Source organism: Rhyacophila brunnea, unplaced genomic scaffold, assembly GCF_057557595.1.
Source record: "Rhyacophila brunnea isolate RB1 unplaced genomic scaffold, BYU_Rbru_1.0 scaffold_11, whole genome shotgun sequence".
NCBI classification, from domain to species: Eukaryota; Metazoa; Arthropoda; class Insecta; order Trichoptera; family Rhyacophilidae; genus Rhyacophila; species Rhyacophila brunnea.
In genome coordinates, this window is record NW_028232763.1 from 15,834,154 (window position 1) to 15,853,907 (window position 19,754).

At 31.1% G+C, this 19,754-nt stretch overlaps 1 protein-coding gene across 1 annotated transcript; it reads left to right on the top strand.

The window, feature by feature from the left end:
* The first annotated feature begins 6,285 nt into the window (after nucleotides 1-6,285).
* Nucleotides 6,286-19,153, top strand: LOC147078416 (lysosomal dipeptide transporter MFSD1-like). Its single transcript, XM_085960470.1, has 11 exons — nucleotides 6,286-6,413; nucleotides 7,396-7,560; nucleotides 10,050-10,200; nucleotides 10,902-11,027; nucleotides 12,182-12,387; nucleotides 14,224-14,440; nucleotides 15,260-15,473; nucleotides 16,297-16,394; nucleotides 16,787-16,899; nucleotides 17,792-17,885; nucleotides 18,601-19,153. The coding sequence occupies exons 2-11, from the start codon at nucleotides 7,404-7,406 to the stop codon at nucleotides 18,608-18,610; spliced, it is 1,386 nt and encodes a 461-aa protein (XP_085816596.1). The 5' UTR covers nucleotides 6,286-6,413; nucleotides 7,396-7,403; the 3' UTR covers nucleotides 18,611-19,153.
* The last annotated feature ends 601 nt before the right edge of the window (nucleotides 19,154-19,754 follow it).

Below are 19,754 nucleotides of genomic sequence, written 5' to 3' on the forward strand. Positions count from 1 at the left end.
CTGATATATTCTAAAAGTTTCAAATGTCTAGCTAGTCGGGAAGTTAGTTAAAAATCGATTGCTAGATTTGTACCGGACAAACAACCACCGGACAAATAAGAATACGACATAAGAAAACGTTGTAATAATAATAAAAATAGGGCGGTATTTTATCTAGGGACGTGAATAACAACCTTTATAGACTGCTTAAATTATTTTTTAAGTATCTGCCTATTTTTATATGAAAAAAATATACCGATAATTTGAATTACTATTGTAGGATCGATAAGACATTAATATCTGGTGGATTTGTTGGAGTCCTGGTGGATGGTGGAGTGGATTTTGGATTGTAGATTTTAGACTTTATTATTATGCATGATTGTTTTTGATTGCGCAGTGTGCGTCGATAGCGTATTGGTAGGAAATGCGACTGATAAACCCTTGGTACAAAATTATAATTCGCATGTCGCCTAAAAATAATTCGTTTGTAAAATAGACGTGGACATAAAACGAGAAGCATTTTTTCGAGGTAGGTCCTACAAATTAACGTAAACATTAAAATAGTTTATATTAGTTTCTCTATTGTAGTAGGTAGTACACTCCTTCTGTTGAAAGTAATGTTCCCAGTGTGGACAAAGCATTTAGTATAAGAGCTACCCAGTTGCGGCACGTTTACTTTGGTACATGGCGGTAGCGTGCTGGAGCCTTCCAGCGAAAAAGAATTAGCCAGATAAAATCTGTAAATCAACAATTTGCCACTTATAAACTAATGGGGGCGCCGAGGCTAGGCCGCGGAACGTGATCGAACATTTTTAGCGGGACTTTTTCTGTGGCGCTGCACAGATTTCCTTTGTTTGCGGGGATTCTCGTCACTCGGGTTGCCAGATTCTCTTTCTTACGTTCTATTTTGTTTTCTTCAATAAATACAACAATTTTCATGGGAGACTGCGATATTTTCAATTAGGTCATATTGTAAGGCAATATTAACATATAATACGTTTATTAATAGGACCTACATAAAAATAGTATCTTTAGCATGATTTTTTGATGAAAATAGTTTTTTTCAATAAATTTTCCGGGTAATCTTTTTCATGGAAAACGTCATCCATTACGAATCAGTATCCCAATAATGATATTAATATTTTAATCTCTGCACGCGTTCGTCCATTGTATAAATTCTTACGTGTTATGGAACGGTGTGATCAACTTCATATAAACACTTATTTATATTTAAACGGGTTTTATTAGAATATAAAATATTATATATATAATAGAATATGTATTGGATAATAACTTGTTAACAGTCTGATTTGATAGAGGTAGTAATTGAATGCAATCGATGTTTCCTTCTTTAGGGTAGAGTTGATACTGATTTGAAAAGGTACTATTCTTGTGTATAGATCAAATAATACATATAATTGGCATTCTCAGACGTTTGGATTGATAAGAAAAACAAAACAAAAAATAATATAAAAAGTAATAAAAATTCAAATTTTATTTATTTTTCCTTAATATGGTGAACATTACAAATTATTAATTTCACAACATTACATTTAGAAACAAGGAATCATTATTAAAACAGTATTAAGTATATAAAAAGAAATCCGTAATGAGAATGTGGCACGCAACAATGAGGTGATAAAGGTAACCTTATCAAATGCATTTTCAGACGTCCGTTGTGCGTTTGCTTATTAATACTTGTCTTGGTATTGATAAGAATTGTGAATTAGAATACTTAAACATTGGTGCAAAATGGCAGGGCTATAACACATGCTTAGTAGCGTCAAGTATTTCAAGTATTATGTATTTTAATAAAAAGTATTTCAAGTTATACACATTTATATTTTTTATAAAAATCGATATTTTTTAAAATAGATTTAAAAAATATTAAAACTATGAATTAGACAAAAATCTAAACGGTGAAAAATTAAAACTTAATAAACTAAATTTTAATAATAAATACAACCATAAAAATAATGTAATAATAACGTAACCTATGTACCAAATATGTGACAAATTCACATTTTTTTTACAATTGTAAGTTTATCTTTGACTTAAAAAAAAATTAATGTTTTCAGATACATATTTATTAATTAATACAGTTGAAATTGTAAATTTTCAAAAAAAATCTCAAATTGCAAGCTTCGTATTTTTCCGCTAGGTTCTCTGTCAGCATATAGGATCCCCCTTAATTGCGTCTAACAAGATAACACATACCTTATTAATAAGTAGGTACATAACTTATAATATCTATTGTTTTTCAGTCATTTTGATACTTTAGTACCAATACCATAGTCAAAATGAGATAATAAGTACTTTTAATTGAATATCAAACCATAATGAAATTATATAATTTCTGGAACATTAGAACCTTCATGCGGAATCTGAAGATAAGTTTATTATACATACATATAATTAATTGAACTTTCGTAGATCTAGGTGCTACAAGTGCACAAGTGAATAATGGATAACTGTTTCTATGAGTATTTGAGAAATATTCATGCTCAATTCTTGAAATTATTCGCCGTTCTTTAATTTGTGTCGACAACCAGTGGAAAAATATTTTACAAGTACACTAATCGTGGGATTTTAGCTTTGTTTATTAGATACCTTTTTAAGTTTACAAATATTTATATTTTCCATACTTACACTCGACACATTACGATACTCTTTCTTTCTATATCGCATCCGTACTGGATATTCCAAGATTAAGCATTGATACAACTATCATACATATTGTCCAATATTTTAACAATGCTATATATTCATACACTATTGGATATTGATAAAAATATGAAATGCAATCATTATGTAGTATTAATTAGGGATATATAAATGTATATTATATTTATATACGCTGGCAACACTAAATCGGTGACAGAAAGAAAATTCTCCCCACTCATTACGGATGTTTTTTCAACATAAGCTTCGCTGTATTATTTCAAGCTCTTAGTTATTTGCTCGCGTATGTAGTAGGTTCGTTCCTACTTACTTACAGCTTGTATAAATATTTAAAATAGATTATTTTCTTAAATCATTGCTTAAAATATGATAAGATTGACAATTAAATACGGCCATTCATCGTTCCACTTATTTATTTATTCAATTTAAAAAAAAACATATATTGACAATATAAAAAAATATTACTTAATTCAAAACGTTCACAATATGACATTTAGAATAAAAAAATATATAAATTAGGATATACTTAATAGAAAAATCCACCAAAGAACAATTTTATTGAAAAAAAATTAATGATAATAATTCTAGAAAATAAATTAAGTAAATAATAAAATAGAATCATTAAAAATATCTACGTCTATATGAAGTGCATCGACTAACCGCACAAGCCTCGCTATTGGTGCCAGATAAGCCTGAGACGAGGAACTACTTTTAATCCAAAGGAGGTCATGGCTGCGCTGCGACCACGCATGTAATTGACGGGCGCATACAAATTCAAATTTTCCAGAATATCAGGATTTGAAACTATACCATGTGAGAGATGGGAAAAATGCTTTAAAAGCAGAAGTGACTTGCAAGCTTCAAGAGAAGGCTAGCATGCCTTGAAGAAAGATACGTTATAATAAAGATGTTTTTGTGAAAGAAATTTCTTGTGGACACTCTCTTAAACAAGCTTGTAAGAAACCTCATAATCATATTTTGATTTATAAAAAATAACAAAGACACATTCAATCATAGTTTTTCCAATCAAATTGCTATGGACTTGAGATTATTTTGTAATTTGTGATAATCCAGCTCGATGAAGAAACTTGATACCATTTATGACATTCACAATGTCATTAATAATTACAAGAAAAATAATTGGGCCAACCTTTGATCCTTGGGAAACACCTGAAAAAAAATGAAAAACGTCAAATTCACGCCAAGCATACATATTGGCAGCGATGCAAAAAGTAGGATTTATAGAAAAATATAAATACGAGGGTAGGTCAATAATTCCTTAGAAAAAAGCATTAAAACAGTTTTGATTTTTGTATTTTTTTTTTTATTTTTCAACATAATCTCCTTGGAGCTCAATACACTTGGTTAGACGTTTCTCAATTTTTTTTAAACCGTCAGAAAAATAAGTTTTCGGAAGGTCCTCAAAATAAGCATTTGTCCGATCGATGACTTCTTCATTTGAAAAAAAACGTTGTCCACTTAGCCATTTTTTTAAGTTTGGGAAAAGGAAAAAGTCACTGGGGGCTAAATCTGGCGAATACGGTGGGTGGTCGACCAATTCGAACTTCAATTCTTCAATTTTAGCCATTGATCGTAAACATGTGTGAACACGGGCATTGTCCTGATGAAAGAGGATTTTTTTCCTGTTTAAATGAGGCCGTTTTTCTTCAATTTTGTTTTTTAGCTGGTCCAATAAAGGTGCAAAATAATCCCCTGTTATTGTTTTTCCTTTTTCCAAATAGTCAACGAAAATAATTTCACGTGCATCCCAAAATACAGTAGCCATAACCTTACCAGCTGATTTTACGGTTTTCGCCTTCTTTGGACATGGTTTGCCTTCGCAATCCACTGCTTTGACTGTTCTTTAGTCTCGGGAGTATAGTGGTGTATCCATGTTTCATCTACAGTCACAAAGCGACGAAAAAATTTATCCGGATTGCGTTGCATGAGCGACAACAGGGCTTTAGAGGCCACCACCCTATTGCGTTTATTGTCGACTGTGAGCAAACGCGGCACCCATCTTGCAGAAATATTTTTCATGCCCAATTTGTCATGTAAAATAGAAATGACGCTACCTTTTGAGATCCCTGTAACCTCAATTATCTCACTCAACTTTAATCTTCGGTCACTTAACACCATATCGTGGATTTTATTGATCATTTCTGGTGTAGTCACCTCTACAGGACGTCCTGAGCGTGGTTCATCCTTTGTTGATGTACGACCACGTTTAAATTCATTTAACCAGTTATAAATAGTTGCAAGTGAAGAAGCAGATATGCCGTGAACTAAATCCAACTCATTTTTTATTTCCTTTGCTGTTAACCCTTTTATATTAAAATGTTTAATAACAGCTCTAAACTCAATTTTCTCCATTTTCCATTTTTCCATTTTCCACAAGCAAAATTTTTTTTTAAATGTACGAGAAACACACAACAACCCGACCAATCTGATTAAAACTTCGCAGCATACTGAATCGGTAGTGCCGCTGCATGAAAACAAACCGCTTACAGTACTAGTCGCGCCACCTGTCGGCTTTTCTAAGGACTTATTGACCCACCCTCGTATTATGGATCCACCGACTGCACGTAATTTGTTAATCAGAATATCATGACATGTCCGGTCAAAGGCTTTTGAAATATCTGTACAATAGCGCCCACTTGATAATGTCCAGTGAACGAGATATTATGTACACAATATAAATATTTAAATGCCATATGGTGTGTAGCTGTTGACCGAGTAGATCAAAATCCATGCTAAGCGTCAGTCAGTTGACAATATACATGTTTATAAAATATACCTATGCAAAATAGACTCAAACAATTTGGCTGGTGTAGACAAAACAGCCAATGGGCAAAATTTTATTATTTCACCAGACGAATACAGGCTAGGCTCCAAAAATCTGGAAAGGTAGAAGTACTTAGGCTGAGATTACACAATATGGAAAGGAAACAGTTAGTAGTTTATTATAACGAGGAATACCGCCAGGACCCACTGAGGATTTCGGATATAGCCGACCCATCTAAAAGATCAATATATAGCACTGACTAGGAAGATGAAATATCCGGTTGATGTATGAATAGTATCAAAAGAGCTTAAAAATTGAGTGAGTATTGAGCGAAACCGTTAGCAATGGATTAGGAGCCAATAAAAATACTACCTCCTAGAAGTATAGATAATAATTTCGAAGAAGCGTTACGTGTAATTCTAACGGAATTCAAAAATCTCCGTAAATCGGGCGCCTCTATTGATATTTTTTGCATTATGTTGCATATTTTAAACCATAATTAAAATAAAAATTACCTTTTTTGATTCAGATGATTACTTCAACCATGTATAATATTATATTGCTGTTTTCATTAGGGCATTTACATAATTTTCTTTAAATTGTTATGTTATAATGAACGTCTTTGTAATTGGCAATGTTTCCTCATGTAAGTAAATAAATATATTTTGATTTTCATATTATAAATTATAATGTAGAGGGCGTATTTATATCTGAATTCGGTGCTTTTTCATTGTTAGAGATATTACATAGGAACTAATAATTCTATATTTACTCATATCAGATCTCGGACAGTTCAAAAAACTCTTTGTGGGTACTATATTATTATTCATTTTATATTAGATACGGCATGCAATTATATAAGTGTATGCAGCTGACTTTGAATCTTGGCGGTCAATGTCAGATCCAGTACCTACTGTTAACAAGCGTATTCTGTGCACAATTCATCAATGAGTGGTTTAAATTATTAGTAGGTCCTTACATATTATTATTTTTACTATATTTTAACTTGTCCGCGTGTTGTGATTTAGAGGTAAACATGTCGTGCTTTCAATCGGTTGGTATAGTAGCAAATTATCTTAGCGATCGCCCATATAATATGACGTCATTACCAGGGGAAGTAGGGGTCTGATATTATAATATACGGATTTGTGACGAATAGGTAGAGACTTAAATACAGGGAACACAGAATTAATGGGAACTGAAATACCTAACGAGTGTGAAGCAACGCAACCGATCTCGGGTGTGGAAAAATATGGGATAAACTTAAACACGTGTCGAGAATACGTCATTCTAAGCTTGTCCTTCGTTCTGACAACTGCTCTCGGTTTATACACTGAAGCTCATGCAATATTGGTGTATTTGAAAGTTGCAACACACTCAAACAGTTTTAAAAACCCTGCTTCAAAATGTAGTGTATTGTGGTATAGCGTATCTGAATTCTATTTATTAATGTTTTATTTGGTTTAATAAAATGTGACGTCACAAAACCAACAAAGTATAAACTATAACGTAATACGAACTGAAATCGATAATTTTTAATGAATTTTTATGTTAATGAATAATGACAAAAAGGGGTAATATAATTATATATTGTGATAAAATGTTACGATGAGAGGTAGGGAGATCAAAAAATACTAACAATCATGTAAGATAATTCAATTTATGGACGGCCGTTTATTGTACAATGGCAGCTCAGTCAACCGAGAACGTATCTACGGTAATTGACGAACAAACTACCACCTATCGTCAACTGAGTCATGCGTAAAAATATGAATTATGTCTTCTATTTTGGATATGACTCCAGAGAACGAGCCGAAATGATATTTCACAATCGGGGCAGACAATCGGCGTGAGAGTCTGTTATTGTAATTTGAGCTGGCAGGAGTCACTGTATGAAAGTATCTCTCTATCTATATAGTTATTTTGGTTAATGATATTACGATTTTTAGGATAAATCATGAAGAAATTGCGAGAGGATGAACAGTTGTACGTGTTTACAGATGCGTTGCCGCAAAATGAAAAATATAAAAATTGTTGCTCCGGCATCGTATGCAACTCAAATCATACTGTAAAAAGATTCATTGCATTGGTATTCATGTGCTTTCTTGGATTTGGTATGTATATTTGGATATTATGTATACTATTTGAAAGGAACACTATACTTTAAATCCACTTCCCTGATTAGGTACTGAAATTATTATAAGAGTAGGTAGGGCAAAAGTGACACAATTTCAATTTTATGATTTCATGTAATAAACTAAGTAGAATATACATTAATATCAACTATAATATATTTATAAAAGTCAACATGTTTGTTTGATTTTCTTTTCCTACTTAGCCTCAACTGACATCCACATAATAAATAATTACAAGATAAAAAAAACTTCTTATATACCACGTTTTTAAATTTTCTGTTGAATCATATAAACTTGACAATTCTATGTACCTATAAATAATTTCTGTTTATTGTACTTGATAGAAATACTGAATAAATATTGAATACTGAAATGTAATTTTGAGATTTCATATTGATTTCCATAGTAACCCACGTATATATTAATAATTTAGTTGCTAGGACCCCCTTAGCAACCAACAATAATAACTTTCCATACAAAACAGAATTAACTGAAAATTAATTCAATTCTGCTTAAAAATGGCTAAAAGTAATAAAATAATGCATTGTCGTCGTGTTCTGGTATATTCTAAAAGTTTCAAATGTCTAGCTAGTCGGGAAGTTAGTTAAAAATCGATTACGATTCAATCGTCCAATAAAAATCTTGGACAAACAAGAAAAAATGTGTACTGGACACACAAGAAAAAAATTAGTACTGGACAAACAAGAATACGAGCTAATATAAACGTGGTAAAAAAATAATTTTGTTTGTTCGGATTACCATTCCTGCCAATTCAAAATTTGAATTTTCGCGACAGATAATGTTTGCATATTTTGGATTGGATTTTAATTTATTTTGTTTGAGTTTGAGCTGTCAAAATTATTTTAATTGGACATGTACGCCTAGATGTAGATATTTTAAAATTTAGGAATGTAATTATTATTGTTTTGTTAAGTAAGATGAATCTATATAAATTAATGAAACGACCTCGTGCGAAGCCGGGTACTTCAGATAGCTATATTCAGTGGCGATTCTCCCTTGAGAGCGCTGGAGCGGTGCACACCCACCCACTCAATTTATGCGAAAAGACTTTTTTTAAATGAGTATTTAATTTATATTTGATTAATTAGGTGCTCTGATCTATTACCGTAGTCATTAATTCATATACAAAAACAAATTCTAATATGTGTTTTTAACCGGCTATTTTAAATAATAATATTATATGTTGATGGGAGCGATATTCGCCATCGCTCGACCAAAGCGCCCAGTAATCTAATTTCGATTTCTTTGCAATGAGAAAGAGCGTCGTCTGTCGCGTGGAATAGCAATACGTAAATATTTTTTCTACGTGCTCGGGAGCGACAGTTTCAGTCGCTCTCGGCCCGAACGCAGATTCATCGGTTTTAAAACAATACAGCCCGTATCACACGTACAATTATTGTTTGACAATTTTTATTCAATATTATTATAAAAATAAATTCTTTTCACAGTACGCATTTAAATTTCCGCACATGTTGACAACATTTCTCAAATTTAGGCGAAGTACAATTGAAAAATAAACTTCAAGTTTTTTTTCAGTTTGATAACTAAATTCACAATGTTTATCAATTATGATATCTCTCCAAACTAGCTCTGTAATACGTCTGACTTTTTAGATAAAAATAAACTTAAAAATGAATTGTCTGTTATTTACAGCTTGGATAATTTTTATAATGCTGACACATTTACGGAAACGGTTTTACTATTAAATTTAATTTTTACTATTCTGATGACATCAGTGGAAAGCGAAAGATGTTTTTTCACACTCAAACGGATCAAGTGTTTTAGTAGAAACACCATCGCGCAATCAAGATTGAACGCATTATGTATACTCTGTATCGAAAAAAGAATGATACAAGAGATTCCTGACTTCAACAAACGCGTAATTGAAAAATTTGTGTCGATGAAAAACAGAAGAATAAATTTCCCATACAAATGAACAATAAATCCCGGTCACTGCCAGATACGAGATATTTCGGTAGTACTAATAATTCGGTCAAAACAAAATAGTTCGTGTCAACCAGTTTGTGTTAAAGTTTAAAATCCATTTTTTTCAAGAAAAACTGTTTTAAGAGGTACAACAAATAATAAATAGTGAGTTATTTATGATTTCTTTTAAATGTACTAAATTAAAAAAACCAATAGTTTTTTTTAATTTTTTGGTGAAGTTTTGATGAAGGCAAATGCCTTTTTACGGCAGTCAAAAGGTGAAAAAAGTGAACTCCCAGTAAAATAACTCACCGGTCGCCACTGGCTATATTATAATATATATTATATTATATAACATACAAAGTATGTTTGTTAGTTTTATTGAATAGAATTATGTTCACTTTGAATTTACAAATTGCATAAAGAAATACCTTGATAAATAGGAATAAAGTTTTTTAGTATTTCTAGAGAAGTTAGGTTACAAAATTTCTCGATGGTAACATCTGTGACATAACTTTCAGGTTCTTACTTCTGCTATGATAACCCTGGAGCATTACAGGACAACTTCAAGCAAGATTTGAACATATCTACAACGCAATTTGTGATGCTCTATTCAATTTATTCATGGCCAAATGTTGTACTGTGCTTTATTGGTGGGTTTTTGATCGACAGGTGAGGTGACTTTCATTATGTATTTTATTAATATGTCTATTAAAATTAAAAAGGGGGGGCATGCTCGGCGTAGGTCAAAATGGAGCTTTTATCGCATTTTCAAACCATGATCCTAGACATTCCTTAAACGTTGTAGATAATCTATTTATATAATTTTGAAGCCTTATTATCCTTTATATTTATTTTAAACATTTGGTGACTGCATAAAGTATTTTTATTACATAAAATAGTATTCTTTTAAACCTCTTGCTCTAATGTTTTAGAATATAATCATATTTCGGTACATAACTGTGCAGTGGTGTTAAGATTTTTTACATTTATTAATTTTTAAACGCATTTATAAAACCATTAGTATAATTTATAACGAGATAATTTTAGTAAAATATTCACGATAAAAAATTATATTGATAATCTCTGTGATCCCAAATTTGATAAAAATTAGGCATTTTATTATTCAAAAAATCGGCAAGATTAACACATTTGAAGATGATTATAAAGATGCTTATTATAAACCTATGTTTTTGACCATTCAAGTGTGATAAACATCTTAATTTTTTTAAGTTTTCTAATCTAAGAATTCAATGTTTTTATCTTGTTATCTATGACACTGTGAAATTTTGAAGAGGTCTGAAGAGAATTGTTTTATAATAAGTACATTTAAAACCCAAACAAAATCTAAATATATTGTCATTCTTTTTCAGGGTTTTTGGAATACAATTAGGTACAATTTTATATATGATTGTATTACTGTTTGGAGCATTAATTGTTGCACTTGGTGCATATTTAAATAGTTTTCAGCTGATGATTTTTGGGAGATTTGTATTTGGGTAAGCTTTCATTTGTCTACAAATTACTTATTAGAATATTATTTTGCATCCGCACGGAATCCGCCGTGTCTGAACCGAGCCTTAATTTTACACTCATTAACTTAGGTAAATATATTTTTCAGTATAAAGTGACACGATTATTTTTGTACCCGAAAGCCTGCGTATAGTAAATATAACACATTCATTAAAATATATATCTATTCGATTTTTTGGTTTTAGAAATGATAAAAAAATAAGATATTTATGACAAAATCTGTAATTAACTCATTTTCTGAAAAACTGTACCTACATAACGACAAATTGGTTGTGAGAAACTGATTTATTTTGCTCTGCATATTATTTAGTTTCAATCCGTAATTACCCTGTTGAAAAAAACCTTGGTTATATAGACAGAACATAAACATATGAAAGTATAGCAGAAAAAGAGTTAATAATGCTAATACCTAATTCACTGCAACTTATTTCGCATCTCAGATTCATTTGTAACAAACTTAAAGTAGCTATCGCCCACATCTGTCGAACTCCGTAAGCATATCAAAGCTATTAAGACCATATTAAGTTCACTCAATCGATAAATTAATAAATAAAACAAATAAAGATATTGCTAAGATGCCTGAAATAGGGTATGAACGGTTAACCAATATTATTCAGATTAACAGTCGCAAATAACAGACTGCCATACGTATGTATTAAAAAAGCTTTAAAGCATGCTGCTAAAAAGGTGATGAGTTTTCAATCGCCATCTTTCATTCGCCAATGCCAATACCCAGAATATTATTTTTTCTATTGCTACTAATTCAACCACTCTAAAAATGTAGTGAAATCACAACCAAGTAGTGTAATACAAAAAGTATATACGACTGCTTTTAATTATATTCTAAACTCTTTGGCGAGTAGGTACAGTGTGTTAACGGATAACATAATACTATTTCATTATCGTATTAACTAAGTTAGCATTTACATTTACTAGAATTCCATTTCACTAAGTAGTAATAATGTAAGTTATATTATTACGTAGGTACTTACTGTTTTTTATTAGTTGACACACATTATAACTGTGACGCTATGTGATTACAAAATAAATTGTATTATTATAAATTATAAGTTAGAAGAATAACAGATGGATTAAGAAAATGGGCATTGTACTGTTACAGGATCGGTGGGGAATCTTTAGCAGTGGCCCAAAGCAATTACGCGGTACGATGGTTCAAAGGGAAAGAGCTGAATATGGTATTTGGATTGCAGCTTTCATTCGCAAGAGTCAGCAGCACCATGAACTTTGTCGTCATGGAGCCATTATATAAATATATTGAAAACTATTACTCCGGGTATCAACGGACTGGAGTAGTTTTATTCATCGGTATGCATGAGTATTATAATAAATTATATTTTTTATTCAATGAATAATTTACAAGATTTAAGAATGATTGAACATACATAATTTGAAAACATAGTCACTAGAAAAGATCTCTTTTAAAATACCCAACACGATTCGAATCTGCGCCGTGAATTTTAATACATGGAAATCTGGAAAAAACTTTTCCCCTTATCAATTAATTATTTATTCATGTTTCGTAGACTCTAAATATTCTCTTTTTTTACTTGTTGACCATGTCCGATCGTAAGACGATCATATGGGCTTACACAGAGTGGATGTTTGTATTAACAGATTTTTTTTCTTTAGCGCTGTGATAAATCACGATAAAACTCAGATTGGTGAAGTTATCGGCTATATCAGAAGTTCTAAATAGTGTTATATAACCGTATTGCTACATTGAATCTATTGTTATAATAGTTCATGTAATCTAAACGTCTCGGAAATCTGGACATTTACTTAACTATGTATATCAATTGAACCAGCCCTGAACATTTCTAATGAAAATTTTTACCGTCGTATGTAACATATTATAAATAAGGAATAAAAAGGGTAAAAGATTTGCCGTGAGTAGAGTTGGGTTTCGGGATTTTCCCGACGGGAATTCTCGAGAAATTATCGAGATTTTTCATCCCGAATACTGAGAATTAAATTTTTTAATATTTCGGGAAATCCCGGATCTCGTGAATTTTTTCTCGGGATTCGGGATTTCTTTATTATCAAATATTAATTGACAAAACGATTTTCTATATGAAAAAAGTGAACAGAAAACACAAAACTTTCAAGGAATGATAGGAGCATTTAACACAATTAAGCCAACGTCGACTGAAAATGAGCGCAATTTTTGCAACATCGGGAAATTTTGTGTCTCAAAAGCGTACGCAATTGTCAGACGCAGCGATTGACAGTCTGTGTTTTTTGAAATACTATTTTGATAAGTAATGTTTTGAATTATTTTTGTTTTCCTACTTCTGATTTGTTTGTCTTCTTACATAAATAAAAAAAAATCATATTTTTTTGGAAATTGTCTCTTTTTACACAGATTTTAAAAATTTTACAGGTTTTTTTTTAAAATTTCCCGATTTCTCGAGAATTCTCGAGAATTCTTTTCCGGAAATCCCAAATCTCGAGAATTCAAAATTTCATCATTTCGGAAAATCCCAAATCTCGAGATTAAGATTTTCTCGGGAAATATCCAACTCCAGCCGTGAGCTATCGGAAAAAGATGACCGTATACTATACGGTCTCCAATTTTATTAGATTCAATTTGAACATTAATTCAATTTTCATAGCCGATTTTGGCAAAATTCACGAATTCAAGAATGAAAACCTATCCTAACCAAACAAATAATCCGTTATATCGGCTATTTTCAAAATTTGTTTGCCGCTGGTTTCCTGTACACCGATATGAACCGTGTTTTATTTACACATGAATTTTATCTCAGTACTATACGACCCAAAGAGGGTGGACGGTCTTTAAAATACGACCATATATTATTTCCGATACAACATTTAACGGTGAAGTGTGATACGGCGAACTGCATACGTACAAATTTCCGGACATGGATAAACTTGGGGTAGCGGATAAAAAAACGGTCATTTTGAATAAATATAGATTTGTAGAGTTGTTGGAGACAGCCAGAATCATTTCCTCTCACCGATTGCTCGCGCTTCTCATGATGGTGTAATTTTTTCTCAATCATAATAATAATAAAATACAATGGTTGATTTCTCTGCTTTATATATTCAAAAATCATTCAATAATCAGAATATTTATGTATTTCTCACTGATCGTGTCATAATGGAGTCGTATTTTTGCAGCCTCTCTCACGTGTGTTTTCTCACTTATGTGTGGTCTCATTTTGGCGTGGATGGATAAAAAAGAAGATAATGTTTTAACTCCAATTGACGACCATAAGCAAAATGAACCACCTGTGAAACTTTCTTCAATCAAATATTTCAGTAAATCATTTTGGCTGCTGACTGTGATTTGTGTTGCTTATTATGTGGCAATAATTCCGTTCATTGCGTTAGGCAAGTAAGTATCTGTGAATATTTAGTAACCCCCAGTTCTAACTGGTTGTAACTATAAATTACTCCTAAACAATTTTTTCCCGTAGCAGGGTAAAAGTTCTTAAGTCGCGTTTTTACGAAATTAAGATATTAATGCCAATGTGTGTAAATAAGTATGCTCTTTTTCGTGTATCCATAAATTTTGTCAGATGCAATCAAAATAAATATATATTTTAATTTGTAGAATAAGCTTAAATTGAGTTTAACTCTAAATAAAATTACTTAATTCAAAACATTGAATAGTTATATAACACAATATTAGAAACTTAATTCTACATAAATAATGTAAAAGAAATAAAAAAGATATACTTACCAATTAACTTCAATAATCTTAATAAGCAAGAGTTTTTTAAAACTGTGATTTATTTCAAAACCGTTATCTCAGCTGAAACCAAATGGAATTTTACCCCAAAACCACAGAATAAAATTATTAAACGTTTAGGTACTATTATAAACATCAATATTTCAACAAAAAAAACATTATGAAATATAATATAGGTAGGTAATATAATTACCACCTCTAATTCCAATTTATTTATTCTTCTAACGGTTAGTAGCCATCGTTAGTATTTAAATTACTAGACCAAGCGACGTCCAGAATTTAATAATATTGCAATAGTCACAAATTGATTGGATGAAATTATTCGAATAATAATAAATAACCGCACCTAGTTTATATTATTCTAATCGTTTACGCATTGATTCCCTGCTGTAATTATTATACTCTCACATTGTAATTATATTATACTAGTGACTTATATAATAATTTATATACTTGTTGCAGAACATTTTTCGAAATAAAATTTTCATATAGTCCAGAAGATGCTAACTTGGTCAATTCCGTAATCTACATCTTGTCTGCCGCAGCCAGTCCCATTTTGGGTTTTTTGATCGACAAAACGGGAAGAAATCTTTACTGGGTTGTTGGAAGTATTTGCATGACTATTAGCGGTCATTCAATTTTGTTATTCACTTTATGGAATCCATATATTGGTATGGTGAGTGAATTTTTTTTGTTCTGTTTAAATATAATGCTTTGCTACCTAATATTATGGAATATATATGTATGCTGACATATAAAGTAAATATTGCACAAAACTATTAGGCCATCCGCAACCCCAATTCCAAAAAAATACCCCCTTTTCCAGTGGTTTCACTGTGAGACCAGCATTTATTTTTTCACTGATTTTTCCATCGTGTCCGAAAATTTGTACATATACAGTTGGTCATATTGCAGTTCATCATGAGCTATTGTATCGGGAATAGAGGGCCGTATAATATTGAGATCAAATTCATGTCTAAATACAACATTTAAAAATACGTAATAAAAGCTACCGGAATACAAGGAAAATTATGCATATAGATAATATTATATATATGTAAGTACCTAACTAAATTCATATTTCCGCTCACAAAATAAACTTATTTGTATTCATAATAAATACATGTTATTATGAAACTGTTATTGTGTTGTAAGTTTATTTTTGAATCAAGCAAAAATATATGTCTCGTTCTTATTGCTTGTAGACGTATTGATAATCAAATTAATTTTTTAAGTAAATTGTACTTAATTCCATATTTCGTAATTCCGTCAATAGAGGCTAACAACTGTGTTCAACCAAATTGCTTCGGATATTGATGGATTTCAGGTTGTTTCCAGTTTATGTGGACGTTATTTTATATTATTGGTCTACTTAAACGTATTCGGCATACTTCCTTGAATTTATGATTTTGTATGCACGTATTGTTTTTATTATGCCGTTTTTTTTAATTTTAATCTTGTTCATAGTGTGAAAATTTCACCATCTTAATGGTTTTCAGTGCACGTTGGGGCTGGCCTACTCAATGTTAGCAAGTGGTCTATGGCCTTTGGTGTCTCTCATGATTCCAGAAAATCAGTTGGGGTCAGCCTATGGAATGTAAGTCTACATATTTTAAAATATCAACACACAAGAAATGTGTATTTAGTATAAATTTGGATAGGAATATTCCACCTACATAACTAAATAAGAATCTTATTTAAAAAAAAAAAAAAAACTATTGGCAATATTATGTAGAGACATCAATTGACGAAAATAATAAATGAAAGCTCGAACGGTAATTCAGTTTAGTTCGATTTCATTTGTTTTAAAAACAAATGTTTTCCTTTTGATTCTATCAGTGAACATGAATAATTAAAAACGCTTCTGTGTTTTTATTATTTGCGAATATACTTACACACAATAAAAGTTTTAATTAGTAGTAATTATTAAAGAATACTACAAATATCTGTGATGATGATTATTTTAACTTGATTATTTTTCAACCTCAGCTGTCAATCTGTGCAAAATTTGGGTCTCGCAATTGTTTCCATAATATCTGGTATAATTGTGGATAATGGCGGATACTTCATGCTGGAGATATTCTTCCTTGGATGCCTGCTTAGTAAGTATATTGGATTTTATGAACGTTGTAGTGTGCTTTGTATATTGGTTTTATTAAATGGAGCAAAACAGATCTCTTCTGGGACAATACTGTACCTATTTGTTTGCAGCGATTCTTGAATATAATCAATTTGTACGAAATCTTCCCAAAATATTCCCGAAATAGCACAAAAATCGTATATAATTGATGTTTCTTGGTGATATTTTGATGAGAAATTATTTATGGAAATGGAATACAATGAGCAATATTGAGCACGAGAAATGTTCGTGTTTTGAATGAAGTTGCTAAATTTTTCTGTAACAATTCCCGAAAGTTTTCATCTTAAAAGATTTCGCTAGAATCAGATTCGATGCCTTTTTTAGTCTTTCGTCGTAATTTTTTCTGTCCCAGCGTTTTTCATACCAAGCGAATATTCAACAAAAAATCATTCAAACCCTGCCTCTCTTCCAAAATAATGTTCTGTGTACGGGCGGCCTTTTCCCCACGTTAAATTATATTCCAGATTCATCGTCTCTCTCTATCTCTGTACTATCAAGGCAGAAACCTTTTATGTGCACCTTTTCTTACCTACCACAATTAAAAAATCTCCAACTTTTGCCAGGTTGTTGTTTGTTAATAAAAGTGAAGTTAAATGTCCTCAGTGTCAAAATTCCGGGACATTTAGTGTCTCATAACCACAACGGTTAGAGTTCAGAAGCTAATTGTGTATTACTATAAATAATATAGGTATTATAGTTATAATCTATCTATTTATTATTATAGTTTTCACTTGTTACTACCACTTCAGATTTAAGATCTAAATGCTTGTTAACACGGGCTTAATACTAATCATTAGTGCTCGCATTTGCATGTACGTCTAAACAAACCTTTTGACAGTAATTTTTCTTTTCAGTATCTTTGATATCGGCTGTGTGCATGTGCTTACTTGATTCAGCCAGTAATGGAACTCTCAATATGACTCCTGTAGAGCGAAGGAAATGTATTGCGTAAGTGTACCCTTCTACTAATAAGATTCGTCTTCTTAGCGTCCGTCGGCCCACATTATGCACCGCAAGTTGATGCATAAAGGCGAGCAGTATAATAATAAGCCTTATTTAAGGTGCACTAATTTACGTAGGAATTGTAAACATACAGTCATAAAACAAAAAAATCGCTAAACGCAATTTAATTAAATTTAATGCATGCAAAATAATATAAAAAAATAAAGAAAAGTCAAGATTTTTTTTTAAATCTTCTATTCTGAGCTAATAAATCGAAATATCGTATTCAGAGATGGTCAGATCGGTTCAGTATATCGAAAACATTACAGGTAACCCCCGTTAAATAAATAAAACAATTTAAAATTAAAAAAAAAAAACGACCAGTCATGAAGATGTCATCACGGTATCTATTCTTAAAACTTACAATATTCACCCCACAGGACGTTACTGAAGATGTCGGGTAAGTACTTACTCAGAGACGTAGTTGGAATCAAATATTAGATAATATCTATAGTATCAGATATCAATTGAAGTTGCGCATTGGTACCTATTACTGTGGTTTTGGTATGTTTTTAATGTAGGGCATCCCCTAGCTACAACGATGCACTTTCTAGAATGTCTTTTCTATTATTATAATAAAATTGAATACTAGCGTTATCAACTATTAATGCAAGTTTGTATAATTCACCAGGTATACCTACATGCATGTTGTTTTTTTCAGTGATGAATGATGATAAAAAACCGTCGTACTTCAGTCACTTTCTACGATAAAGTAAAAGAAAGAAGTAGATCAGTAATGTGGGAGAGGACTGGAACTGGATGGGAAGGCATGTAAACTGGAGAAGATTGTCGAAGAAGATGAGTTAGTGGAGCATATCAAGTATAGGATGTAGCGCTAAAGGAATAGGTAGGAAAACGTTGTCTGCTGAATCAGTTGACAATTTTTTATTGTATTGGATAAAAATGTGTAATTTTATACAGATTGACCATACATTTTTGTATGAATCAAAATTTCAATACTGGTTTGTCGACTGCCATCTGTGTTATTAATATTGAATGCTTTTATACATAATACGTTCCGTCCATTTTATTATATTTTTTTAATAATAGATGGTACCTAGTATAAAAATGAATACCTAAATAATATAACATAAATTATTTTATTGTCTTATGTAGATTTTATTGTTTTTTTTTTATAATAATTTATTAAGTAAGTACTTATATTATTTCATGACCACTCCTTCTCTTGGAACCACGCAATAACGAATCTGTATACATATTATTGATTTTCTTACATTGTTTGATTTTTGGTAAAATATAATATTATTTTAAGCAGGTAGGTCGGTAAAGATCTACCATCGTAAGTTGGCAGCCGGTCGAATTTGAAACTAAAATTGTCTATCGAGGATAAATTTGTTACAAATGCCATTTAATTTTACAACATGTTTCTCGAATTATGGATTGCATAATATTTGTACAGAAATCTACTACCAATAAAAAATTATAAATTACCATTTTTTTGTTAGTTATGGTAATATTCTCAATGTCATACTAGCGCCCTCGCTGAAATGCCAATTTATGATGGTAGATCTATACCTATTAGTTTTCAATAATATCTATTGAGCTAAATTTTTAGTGGTTTTATTTGGACATGCAGACTAGTCAATTAATTCATATGTTGTATCTATACAATTTTGTATGACCGAATGGTGAACAAGGTTAGAGTTGATTATTTTATTTATTAGTTAAATAAATAAATAAAACACTAACATTCTTTCTAAAAGGATATATTTAATAATCGTGAAAAATAAGATTACAAAAAATGTCATTTTTAACAATTATGACATGGATCGCTAGTTCTAACTATAAAAATAA